The 12,733-nt window shown below is 40.7% G+C and overlaps 1 protein-coding gene across 3 annotated transcripts in view; it reads right to left on the bottom strand.

Annotated features, from left to right (window-relative positions):
* The window catches only part of GABRB3 (gamma-aminobutyric acid type A receptor subunit beta3), a 466,981-nt gene that overhangs the window by 66,906 nt on the left and 387,342 nt on the right, over positions 1–12,733 (bottom strand). For all 3 annotated transcript variants that reach the window (XM_019831992.3, XM_019831993.3, XM_011282816.4), the window contains one exon: positions 5,573–5,793. In XM_019831992.3, the coding sequence (XP_019687551.1) occupies positions 5,573–5,793 (221 nt within the window). The remainder of the gene's footprint in view (positions 1–5,572; positions 5,794–12,733) is intronic.

A 12,733-nucleotide genomic window follows, 5' to 3' on the forward strand; every position in this document is an offset into this window, starting at 1 on the left:
AATAAATAAGACAGAGACAGTTCTTTTCTCAGAGAATTTATATTCTCATGTTCCCCACCATCATGGGTAATTACAAAAGTCAATAAATAACAAGATATTGACAAGATAATGTTAGATCTGACTAAGTGCTATAATACAAATAAAACAAGGGAATAGACAATCAGAATAGGATTCTCCTTGTGGAGGTGACGGTTGAAGTGTCTTCAATTATGTAAGTACTCTATGATGCCAAAACACGAGTATCTACAAGTGAAGTATTACATCCAGCAAAGAGCATGTGCAAAGGCCTTAAGACAGGAACATCCTCACTCTTGATATTTATGAAGAGTAGAAGGAAGGTCTGCATACTAGAAGCATGATAAAGAGTGAGTGCAAGAGTCAAAGAGTAACAGCCATGTCAGATGGTCTCTTTGCAAATCAGAAGATGAAGAGGTTTCATGGTTTTTTGTTTGTTTTTGTTTTATTTATTTTTGAGAGGGTTGGTGGAAGAAGGAGGGGCAGAAAGACAGGGAGACAGTGGATCAGTAGTGGGCTCTGCACTTACAGCAGAGAGCCCAATGTGGGGCTCGAATTCATGAACCATAAGATCATGACCTGAGCTGAAGTCAGACGCTTAACTGAATGAGCCACCCAGGCGCCCCAAGGTTTCTGTGTTTTTAATTAAAGTGTGAGGTAATGTCATCAAATGAGAGTGGTGGGAGTGATTGAAGTGAAGGTGTGACAGTGTCCTTAAAAACAGGGTAAGAATGAATGGAGAGTAAGAAGGATACAATTTTATGAGCTTGAATTTAAAATGGAACAAGTGATTTTAAACAGGTTTGAGGAATGAAGTAAATAGGTTATTTACAGTAGCCAAATGATAAAGTCTGAAGCATGTGTCACAACCCTAAATATGTAATTTATTGCTGATAAGAGTAAAAAAAAATGGCATAATCTTTTTTAGAAAGTAATTCATCAATATGTTATTTACTTACATAAAAGTAACTGGGAACCAGAGACAAAACGGGAGTTTGGGAATTAAGCACACCTATGCTCAAATTACATCAGTCTTATTAGTTCTGTAAGCTTAGGTCTTTTCTGGGGGAAAAAGATGTCTGATCAGAACCACCATAGGAAATACAGTTTCAGAATAAGATGGCAGCCAAACCAATCAGGTGACTTAATTTGAATATTGTGAAATAAGTTGTAGCTTCATCTTGGCATTGCATTAAACCTCTTAATTATAAAAATGGCAACTTTAACAATTTTAAGTATTTTTAATAGCAAGTGGGAATGTTACAATGTATTTTCCAATATATTTTGCAATAAGCTTTTCATGTAGAATATTGCTATGCTTTTTTGATGAAGATGACTAAGCCTTAGATTCTCAGATGCTTTTTTTTTTTTTTAATTTTTTTTTTCTCAACGTTTTTTATTTATTTTTGGGACAGAGAGAGACAGAGCATGAACGGGGGAGGGGCAGAGAGAGAGGGAGACACAGAATCGGAAACAGGCTCCAGGCTCCGAGCCATCAGCCTAGAGCCTGACGCGGGGCTCGAACTCACGGACCGCGAGATCGTGACCTGGCTGAAGTCGGACGCTTAACCGACTGCGCCACCCAGGCGCCCTCTCAGATGCTTTTTGAAGCAAATCAATTACTATTTTGTGAACCTATTACCAGTTCCTAACATAAGAAAAATGTTCCAAAGACAAAATGCATGGCCTGAAAAAAAGATCATGTTACAAAGTTTACTCACTGGTGCAGGGTGAGATATTCAATGATATCAGATGATCAGTTGACTGGAAAAGAAAGATGGGAATATTATAGAGGGATAATGACTCTGCCTTCTTACAGGCAGCAAAAATCTTAAGCCCAGCACCAAAGAAAACACAAAAATTGTGACAGGAACAGGACCAAGATCTATAAGCATCTTAGCCAAGATCTTCCTAGTTCCTGAAAAGGTTTGGCCGCACAAAGGAAATTTCAAAGAGCCCCAGTTTTATTTTAGGATGGTATGCATGCCCTATCAAGAGCATTGTGTCACATCACATGGTGACTGAGACATGTTCACAAAGCTCAGTTCATTGTTTTATTCAGATGAGCCCAAACCAACAAGCTCAAACTAGTGATAGCCCAAGTTTCAAATTCAAGGGGCTGTAAGAGTCATTGAAAAAATAGCTCATGATTTATAATGACCTTTTGTCATTACAAGAACATGATCACTCTCAAGTATCTGTGTGAGCAGTCATTGGCCACTTTTGTAGAGTCATCAGAATAATGGATTAATGATTTCCCAGAATAAGACTGAGATGACGTACAAGCCCATGTCATGGACAGCTCATCCACAGCCAGAGATCTTCATCTACGCTCGATAAAGCAAAAGTTCTTATTGATCCTGTACTGCAATGGCTGAATATGAATAGCAATAGGAGCCTAGAGGAGTTAAATGGTGACTGACGTACCAGCGTAAGCTACTGTGGTATAGCTGGGTATAGGCCAATCCCAGTCTCCAGTGGGGAGATAAATCCAACCTTAATGTCTCAGGGATATAGCCAGGACAATTAGTATCTCAGGGATATAGCCAGTAAGAATGCAATCCCTATTGGGCTGGACCTTCATCAGCAGCACCTGCTTTTAAGCAGGAGATAAATAGTAATCCTAGTGCTCCATAACCCTTAATGGGAATTTAACTCACTAAAGTCCTCAGCTGCACCAGACCTCATTCAGGCTCATGCCATGGTACCTAGTACCAAAAAGATATAATGTGTCATTGGGGTTTTATACACTGGCACATCCTGGGTTTGCCATGTCACCAACATTATTCAGTGATCACAAAAGTAGAAAGAGAGCAAAGAGAAGGTAGAATCTGGGGCCAAGAGGAGGATAGAGGGTTTCCTATCAATGTAAACACTCACAGTGTTTTTAACCCAAAACACAATACTTATAGTGTGAGTGTGTGTGTGTGTGTGTGTGTGTGAAATAGAATATATAAAAATGTTACTTCAGTTCACAAGGAATAACATGGAATATGTATATACATGAATTCAATAACATTATTTTGAAATACTAATGTGCTTTTTGTCCAAAAATTCAAGTCAAACTTCAACTTCAAATTCAAATTAATTTCTATAGCTATTTGTGATTTTTAAATCTAAAGGCAGAAATTTCTAGATTAGTCAAATTCAAAAGGAATCAGATGGCACAGTGTAGCTGTTAAGCATATGCAGAATGTGGCAGTCTGTTGTTTAGAGATTTTCTTTCTGACAGCTTGTCCAGGACCATAAAGATCTAAAGAATTGTTTCAAAAATATGAGGTTCTAAATAAAGATCTAAGGAGTATATTGAGACTGCATTTGAATAAAAACAGCTATTTATTTAGAAATCCATTTACTGATTTAAGAGGTTGCTTGAGATGTATAATGGATGTAATTTGACTGGAGAGTAGTTAAAGTTATTGTACCAATTTTATTATTGAAAACTTTCCATGGGCTTATTATATAATTACTATATATATATTAATATTATTATATTAAATAATATATAAATATTAATATAATATAAATATATATATTTATATTTATACAGGCAGGGTATTAGCTAAAGATATAGTTTTATTCTCTTGGCTTTTCTTATTCTTGTGTTTTGTGTTGTTAAATCCAGCAGTTTCAAATGGAGCTTGAAAATTTATTACAGTTCTTTCATTCATATCATTCTGTCTGCTATGATCTGAATGCTTAAGTGCCCCCAAAATTCATATGTTGAAATTCTATCCCCAAAGGTGGTGGTATTAAGAAGTGGGGGCTGAGGTCATCAGGGTGGATCCTTCATGAATGGGGTTAGTGTTCTTATAAAAGAGATCCCACAGAGCTCCTTTCCCCTTTTCACCAGGTGAGGACACAGTGGGAATGTGCCTACTATCAAGAAGGAAGTGGGCCTTCCCCAGCCACTGGCACCTTGATCTTGGATCCAGTGTCCAGAAATGTGAGAAATAAATACCTGTTGTTTATAAGCCATCCAGCTTATGGTATTTTGTTATAGCAGCCAGATAGGCATTCTCCTAACAGTTAAAGTTTCAAAGGAGGCATACTAAATTTTCTACCTCTGGTAAGAAAATAAAGAACACAAAAATAAAAATGGAGAGAACCCAAATAGCAAATTTTGTTTAAAAAGGCAAGCTTAGGCTTAATTTTTATTGATATTGCTTCTTTTTGCTCTTCCCCCCACCACACACACACATATAGTTTTTCTATTCATTTTGGCGGGAGGTGGGGCAGGTAAATGAGGGACATGACTCTTCATTTTATGCTCACATGGTTTCTGGGTAACCTTTCGTAAAACTGATGTACTTCTCAGAACCTCTGGAGTTTTGCATCCATTTTTTTAATTTCCAGGCAAAAATGAAAGAGGCTTAAAATGTCCCAGAGAAACATCAACCTGAAACATCAATTATTATAGTAATACCATAGGTTGGTTGACATGTACCACTTTTTTTTCCTCCTTAAAGTTAAAAAAAAGTCTGATTTTCACTAAAATCTGACTCCTGTTCTATATATTGCTGTTTTGAGAAAGTCACTCAACATTTCTACTTAAGGCAATGTTAAATAAACCCTTCCCTAATTTGAAGCATGAAAAGTCAGTGGTGTGGATTTAAATGTATGTTGCTATGATTTCACTAAGATCTATTGGAATCTTAGTAAAAGGTCTATGGTCTCACAATATTTTATGATACATATTTTGTTCAAGATATCCACCATCATCCTCTCAAAACTGTGGTAACTCCTAGAAGATCTCAAAAGCACTTTTAGACCAGGAGATCAGGAAAGACACACGTGCACACATCCACACCCACACACAATTACTCTAAAACGAAACAAAATAAAAATCATTACAAAATCAGCACAAGAGACAAAAGATTTTTAAGGTCACCATTTAGCAAGGTTGATATTCATAATAATTAGCCACCAACAGTGGTGGAGCATTATGGGAAGGTCTGGTGGTTTCCAGGGCAACCAGGAAAGCCCAGAGCCTCTTCAGGGTTCCAGGCAGCAGTCTGGTTTCCTGATTCAAGTGATTTCATTATGAGACCTGGTGAGATGATTCTCATCAGGAAGCCTTGCATTTAGTCATTCCCATAAATATTGGTGACACTACCTCATAAAGCTCTGAGGAGACTATCCCATATAATGGCAAAACTAGACAGTTTTTTCACCTCAGCAAACAGCTGTGGGACAACTTTATTGAAAGCCTCTGCAGTGTCAGAGCAATATTCATTACAGCCTTTGTGGCTATGATATAGGAAATCCGTCCTCAGAGAATCTGTGCTCTCAGATACGGCAATGCGATTATTTAAAATCAGTCCAAGGAGATGGTTTTTCCCTTGTGTGATGACTATTTATAGTAACAGTAATACACCAAATCTTATGTGTGTGTGTGTATGTGTGTGTGTGTGCGCGCGCGCAAATCTCAGTGTTCCGTGGATGTCTCCTAATTAATCTGAGGACATGGCCTCACTTCCTATAATCATCTCAAGTGAGAAATTCAATGCCAATGAGTCATGCAACTGCGAAATTAGCCCTGAAAAGGCAGACAGACCTGAGCCCGTACAGCACCGTCCCATCAGGGTGAAGGCGGATCATGCGGTTTTTCACTGTCACTCCATGCACAAATGACTTTTTGTCATTTAAGAAATATGTGTCAGGCACCCATAGCTGGTCAGCCACTCGATTGTCAAGCGTGAGGTTGAGAGGGATCCCAGAATAGGCAAGCCTTTTATCTCTCCAATATTGTTGAAAATACATGGTTAAGGTGTAATCCTAGGGGGGGAAAGAAAAGGAAAAAGTTAGTTTGTGCTCAGCCACAGGCGTATTTCCTCCATGACTGGTCAAATTCAGGTTGGAATCCAGAAGAAGTGGGTATTATTTTCAGGCAGGGTTGGAAGCTTGGTTGCTTTCTTGTAAATGCAAATAAATACTAGGTTTAATAGGTATAAATCATGCTAATAAATCCTCTGTTTTAGAAAAAAAATCCTCTGTTTTATTTAGACAAGAACCAGACTAGACAAATTGGCATTTAAGCAATAGCCACACAGACATAAGGGACAAAAAATAATTTTTAAAAAGTCATCATAATATCAGGTTGCTGGGAGGACCCTGAGCCCTCTCCTATGTCCTCCATCTCCCACCAGACACACATGTGTCTTCACCACCTATGGCAGAGGACCTCTATTTACAAATTCTCTCTGCAACATAAGCCTCTTTCCTCTCCTACCCTCTGAGAAAGCTGTAAATACAAACTCTGTAAACATACTTTGGCCACCCAATGACCGGTGGGAGGTCTCTATGCTTTATTCTTTTTTTCTTCCAGAACACCATTTCTATACTAACTAGGCCATATCATCACCTTGAGATGATGATACATTTGTCTGGGAAAAATGGGAGCCAGTAGCTTACGCTGGATATAGGAGAAGAGAAATGGACCATGGTATAACCCTTACAGGCTTGCCAACAAAATAAGCACATATCTAGGCAGATGATCCTACTGTTTTGGTTTGTTTGTTTGTTTGTTTGTTTGTTTTGGGATTTCTTTTGCAAAGTCATTAATGTAGTAAGAAAGAAAGAAATCAAGCTGAGCATGAAAATTCTATTTTTAAATTTCTATTCTTTTTGGCAATCAATATTCAAGTCTACAACAATCAAGTCTGAAAATTTGGTAATATTCATGGGACATCCTGAACCCCACTATATAAGAATCCAAACTGAAAACCCCACTATATAAGTATCTAAACTCTCCAACCAGGGAAGGAAAAAACACTGTTACATATAGGAACTTCTGAATTCACACACTTACAGGTATCTGAAAACATCCTGGCTTTGTGCACAGTGAGAGAGGGGATTGCAAATCAATTGAAGAATCTATCCTAGACACAGGTCTTATGACATCCTATGCAATACTCATTTTACTGACTCACAGGGCAGTTCTCAGTGCTTGCTAATCTAACAATGCCTATTTATCACTGACCTCAAGAGTGTTAGAACATAGAAGCCTCTGAAATGTCAAAGAACACACCTGGATGTTTTTCTCCAGGTGCTCACAGGCAAGGAGGTGACAAAAACCAATGCATTCTAAATAACTATAAATAGAATAAGTTTTAAACTATAGGGGCCATAAAAAATCAGAGGGGGGGAATCAAGAAAATTCAAATGGGCTGAGGAGTCTTTATAGAGGTTTCATTTGCAGCTTGAAGGAGAGATACTATTTGTGTAGATGAGAAGACACAGAGAGGAGTTCCCCCCCCCCACCCCAGGCACTTATATGGGCAGAGCTCTGTGTCTGGCATTACCTGTGTGAACTGTCCCCCAGCCCACCTCCCATCCTCACAGAGCAGGTAGCATTAAAGAAAGACCTTGGTTAGCCAGATATTAGATAGGGAGCATGAAAAAAAATCATACGAGGGTGCTGCTTTTATTGCATTGATGAGAATCCTTGAAGAGTTCAGTTTTGCTGGAACTTAGAGTTCAAGAGGGGAAAAGGACAAAGTGGTCAGCAAGGCTGGATTCTGTGGCAGTGACCAAGAAGGTGGAAAAACTTCAATGTCAACTCCATAGCCAATGAAAGTCATTGAAGGTTTCAAGTAGCAACTGACCCAACCAAGTGTATTAATCTTGTCTTTTATTTTATATTTTCCCATGTTTTAACATCTGGACCCTGGTTGACCTTGGAGGGACTTCTCTCCCTCCTCTAAGGGCTAGCTAATCCCTATACATAATAAACAATCCCATTAAGCTCTAAACTCCAAATTCAAACCAACCAATCCAGAGCTTACACCCCAAATGCCAGAGCTCACATCCCAAGTGCTTTCTGTATTGGGCTTTCACACTCAAGGCCAATACATCATCTATGTCCAAGTACCAGGCAACTACAGACAGTCTAGACCATAGGGCCCACTTTAATTACTGAAACTAGCCAATCCTAAGCCTGTTTATCCAGCCTCCCCCATGCCCATTCCTTCCCATGGAAACCACCATAAAGGCTCTTGCCCACAGCTTCCCTTCTTGCCTGTGACTGACCCTGGTGCTTCCCTGTGTGCCTCACATCCCCTGCAATGGATTGTGTGTCCCCTTCTCTTGGGGTCTGTGATTAACAAACTATCTTTTCAATGTCAGTTGCCTCCTGATCTGTTGTGTCTGCCATACCTAAATAATAATACAACCGATTTTAAACACAAAATTGTGGATCAGGAAAATCAGGTGTGATCAAATGGGTGGAGAGTGCTTGCTGGTGGGTGATAGGGAGAACAGGTGGAAAGGGGGTACAGGTTAAGGAAATCCTAAAATTTCACAGATATTAAGCTTGATGTGAATGGACCCACAAAGAGTGCAATCACATACCCTGCATTAGCAGAAACGATGGTTAATGTAGGTGGTGCATCTTTAACTAAAACATGCAAAGTTTTGGTGGCATAAGTTGGAAATCAGCAGTAGCAACTAAAGGATTTTCAATTTGAATGTAATGCTCCAAATTACATTCTTATTGAAATAGAAGCATTTCACTTGCTTCTCTCTTTGGTTTCTAAGCCCACATCCTACGCCTGAGTCATGAAGTCTAGCACTTCTCCGAGTTTCCTTCCAACTTGCATTCATATGGGTTGCTGTGAGGTTGTAGGGAATGTGTCATTTTGCCCTGGGAACTCAGTTGTCATCAAACTTGGACTCTGGGTCTTGTGCTGTTCTCCACACAAGCAGCAGCACATCTCAATTTTGGTCTTGGGTGTTTGCTGAGGTGAGTTGAGTGGATTAGAGTTGGGGAGAGCTTATGTCGTACAGGGAGAAAACTAGTATTTAAATTCAAACCTGCTGTATCAGCTGTGCTTTCTAAAGCAATGCCATCATTACACCAGTGGGGACACTAGTCAGTATGCCACTTCTTTCTCCTGTACAGATTGGCAGACAAAGGAAAGGGGACAGCAGACAAGTCCAATCCTCCCTTTGCTCTCTTGTGCAGTTGGGGCAGTTAATGGGAGATTTTAGTGTTAAGTGGGCCACAGTACTGACTCCTGTTCTGTGCAGTGGTGAGCACCATGCACGGTAATGTCAGCAGCAATTAACATGCTCTGATCTCTTGGTATGTGCTAGGCCTTATGCTAGAGTCATTTAAATGTAAAACAGGGATTATCAGTATTCTCACTATCATCCCCCATCAATGAAGAAAAATGTTTTAGAAAGCTCAAGTAATTTGCTTCCTTTCCCCCATGCCCCAATAAATAGGAGTAACCTGGGGAAGTGGGATTTGAATTTGGGGCTCCCTCCCTGGAGGGTGTGACTCTCAACCTCAAAACAAAGCTCCTAAGGACAGAAGCTAAATAGTTCTGCATAATACACTGAAATGAGCTTGGTGGGAGGATAGTCTGCAAAGATATCTTGGTTACTAGAGAATCAAGTCATGTAAGATAATTCAGCTTTTGAGAGGAGTAAGAATTGTGGCACCACTAAAGCCCCCATCATTGCAAATATTTAGTACAGCTGCTATGTAGGCAAATGCCTTGTGAAAGTTTCTTTTCTTTAGGGAATCCCAGACAAGTTTATGTTTTCCACATTCAGAGGTCCCCAGGGTCTTCATAAGCCCTCCTCACCTTCTTCCTGGAGTGGTCACCACCAAATGTGGGGCAGCTTGGGGGGTGGGGTTTGAGGGAGATCAAAGAGAACAGGGCAGAGGCCTTGAAATGGCATTTCTCAAGTGCAGGGCTTTCAGGGGCTCCAAGGTTCATGGGGAGTAGGAACTAGTGAGTCTGATACCAGTGGCGGATGCCAATGTCCTGGGCCTCTGCAGAGCTCACTGTGTCTTTGGCTTTCATCTTTCCTGCTCTGACCACATGATCCACTTGAGCACAGGGAGGCGTCTCCAGTCACACTGACAAGAAATCTCAGACACCAAAAGCTTCTGCTAGGGTGAGAGAAAATTGTAATGGTCTCTTCCTTTCCCATCTCTGCCCTTTGCAGGGAAAACTTAATCTCCTGTAGAGAGACATTAGGGAGGAGTGGGTGTGAGGGGGGTGGGGGTTAGGGAGGAGTGGACTGTGGGGAGAAGCTGGCATTAGAAGGTACGGGGGTCAGAGCAGGTCAGAGTGAGAGGTGGGCCCAGGGTGAGGAAAATCAAGAGTCTGGAGGACAGAGGCTCAATGGAATAGTGGACTTCTGGGAAGAAAGGGCAGCAGGGAGCAGCCAGGCTCAGCAAGGAATGCAGAGGAACAAGGTGCAAAAAGGGGTGGGACATGGGGAGAAGCAGGAGTCTAGGAGAAACAGGCTCATGAGAGTAGTGGGTATCCAGGAGGGGTGGGACACAGGGGACCATCAAGTAAGTTCCTTCACCATGTAGTGCAATGGGAACAGCCTCCAGAAATCTCACCTTGGGAGGGTGGGCTTAAATAGATTAGCACACAGTAGGAAGAGACAGTCTGTTTCCTGGCACTGATCCTTGGCTATGGCACAACCAGCCATATCAGCACATTTAGACAGAGCATGCTGGCAGAAAGAGGAGGGGTGATGGCCAAGAGAGATCAAGATTTATGGAAATAGCTGCCAATGGAGTGAGCCACATGACAGAGGCCTGTGTTGAGAAGACACAGAATCCCCTCATCTGTGAGGCCTTCATGGATTGAGAGGGATAACCTTCACTCCTAACCCTGTCCCAAATTCTTCAGACCTAGGCTCACAAAGTTCCTTCTGGATATAATATAGTATCACTTTATTTTAGAAGATTGTGCTTTGGGTGGTGGTTGAGATTTGTAGTACTTAAAACATTTATAAAACATTCCTCCCATAAAGTAATTTATGGACACATTGGGTGTGTGTGCATGGATAGTAATACCATCTATTGTGTTAGCAGGCCATTCAACAGCCCTGGGTACTCTGAGAACATTGGGTTTCTGGTTTAGATGCAGTTACAACTCTGGAATGTTTAGTTGGGAGGCTGTAAGGAAAGGCACTGATTTCCTGGACCTTAGTCCCTTCAGCTGCCAGCACCTCCTACCACCTCTGCTTCTCTATTCCCTCAGTAGTCTAGCCTCAAATCCTTGCCAGGGAAGTCAGCTGGAAGCCCTTGTAGAGCAACAGTCCTTGGCCTCCCAGGTTAGCTTAGCCACTTCTTCACTAGTGGAGACTCAGTTGTGTCCCATATCTAGTCACAAATGGACTGAGATGTGTGTGTGGTGGGGGTGGGGGAACCTGGACCCAGGACCCCTGCTGAGACCTTCTAAGCCTCTACCCTTCCAGGTTCATCTATATCTGAGATGGTTGTCCATACAAGGAAAACATCCAGCTCTCTGATTTATACTGTGACAGATTCCAGTGGGGACTGTAGCCCTGGGATATGGGATTCAGTGGAGAGACATCAAGCAATAAGGAAGAAAACCCAGGAGTTTCCTCATCCAGAATTCTCTAGTCCCCTAGGACTCAGAATTCTCTGGGATATAATGTATAAATGTGAATTATTTAATTATAGTTGGTTTGAACTATGGTAACTCATCAAAATCATTAGATAAGACTCTATGTCTTGAATTTTTATGTGTCCTATAAAAGGCCTATAACAAACTTTAGATCAGCATGAAGAAATATTGAAGAATTGTATTCAAAACAGTCTTTCTTTAAAAGAATCTTACAAACAAAATAATTCAATTAAGAGATTGTTTATTCCTTGGGTCTTTTGCGGGGGGAATCATTAATCCCTCTGATAATCTAATGAAGTCATGGTCCCTGTCTCTTCTCTGCGTGTTTGTGTGTGGATGTGTGCATGTGTTTGTGTATCAATTCAGTCAGCATACTAAAGTCCACTGAGGTGCATTCCTATTGCCTCACAAAGTGAGAACAAATAAAATAGTAAGTGGAGTTTTCAAATTTTTAACACATTTAGAATTTGTATAATTTCTGTCCTCGAAAAAATATGACACAGTTGTCAGGTTTTACCCCAGATTACAAAAATCCACTTCATGCAAAGTCAGAAGCCAGAGTTCCTGGGTAAGACACCAGCCCAGCCCAGGGTCCTATGGTCTGGAGCCAGTGGGCTGAGATAGCAATGGGGAGGGGAGCGGGCAGGAGGAGATAGGCAGTCTGAGGCTGCTAGGAAAGGATTGCTGGCACTCATAGCTCCAGAATCCCCAGTGGCTGGGGGCAGGGAATAGGCATTCTTAAGTATGAGTCATTCACCTGCCAAGCATTTACACATAGGTGGCAATCCTTTGAAAAATCTCCTGAGAATATACAAACAGCAGCAGCAACAACAACACAAATAACAAAATAAAACCTCAGCCCATCTTTTGGGCACTCAAGCAACTCAAATAAATTGCAAATTTCTTTCTGCTTGAGGAAATCTCTCCACATTTATCACATTAAAAACAAGAATACATATTCAAAAGTGGAAATACTGCTCATTATTCTGCAATTAAGAAATTGACAAGATTTCCTCAGCACAGGAAATGAAGACAAAATTTACTAACCCTGAGAAAGAAATGCAATCTCTAAACTACATTTAAATATCTAGCTGCAGCTGTGAAAGCCACAGGACACCTGCATTTGCATCTGGTTCAGCAAGTTTATGATACAAAACCTTACAGGTAAGTTGTTCTCAGGTTAAGGAAAATTGTTCTGAAAGTTTACATAAGACCTAGGTGGTGGCAACTTCCTTCTGAGATCAGGTTGGGGGACTCTTGGCACTTCTATTAACAAGATATATTTAGAAAATCCTAATCCATTTTTTAATGAC

Source organism: Felis catus, chromosome B3, assembly GCF_018350175.1.
Source record: "Felis catus isolate Fca126 chromosome B3, F.catus_Fca126_mat1.0, whole genome shotgun sequence".
Taxonomy (NCBI): Eukaryota; Metazoa; Chordata; class Mammalia; order Carnivora; family Felidae; genus Felis; species Felis catus.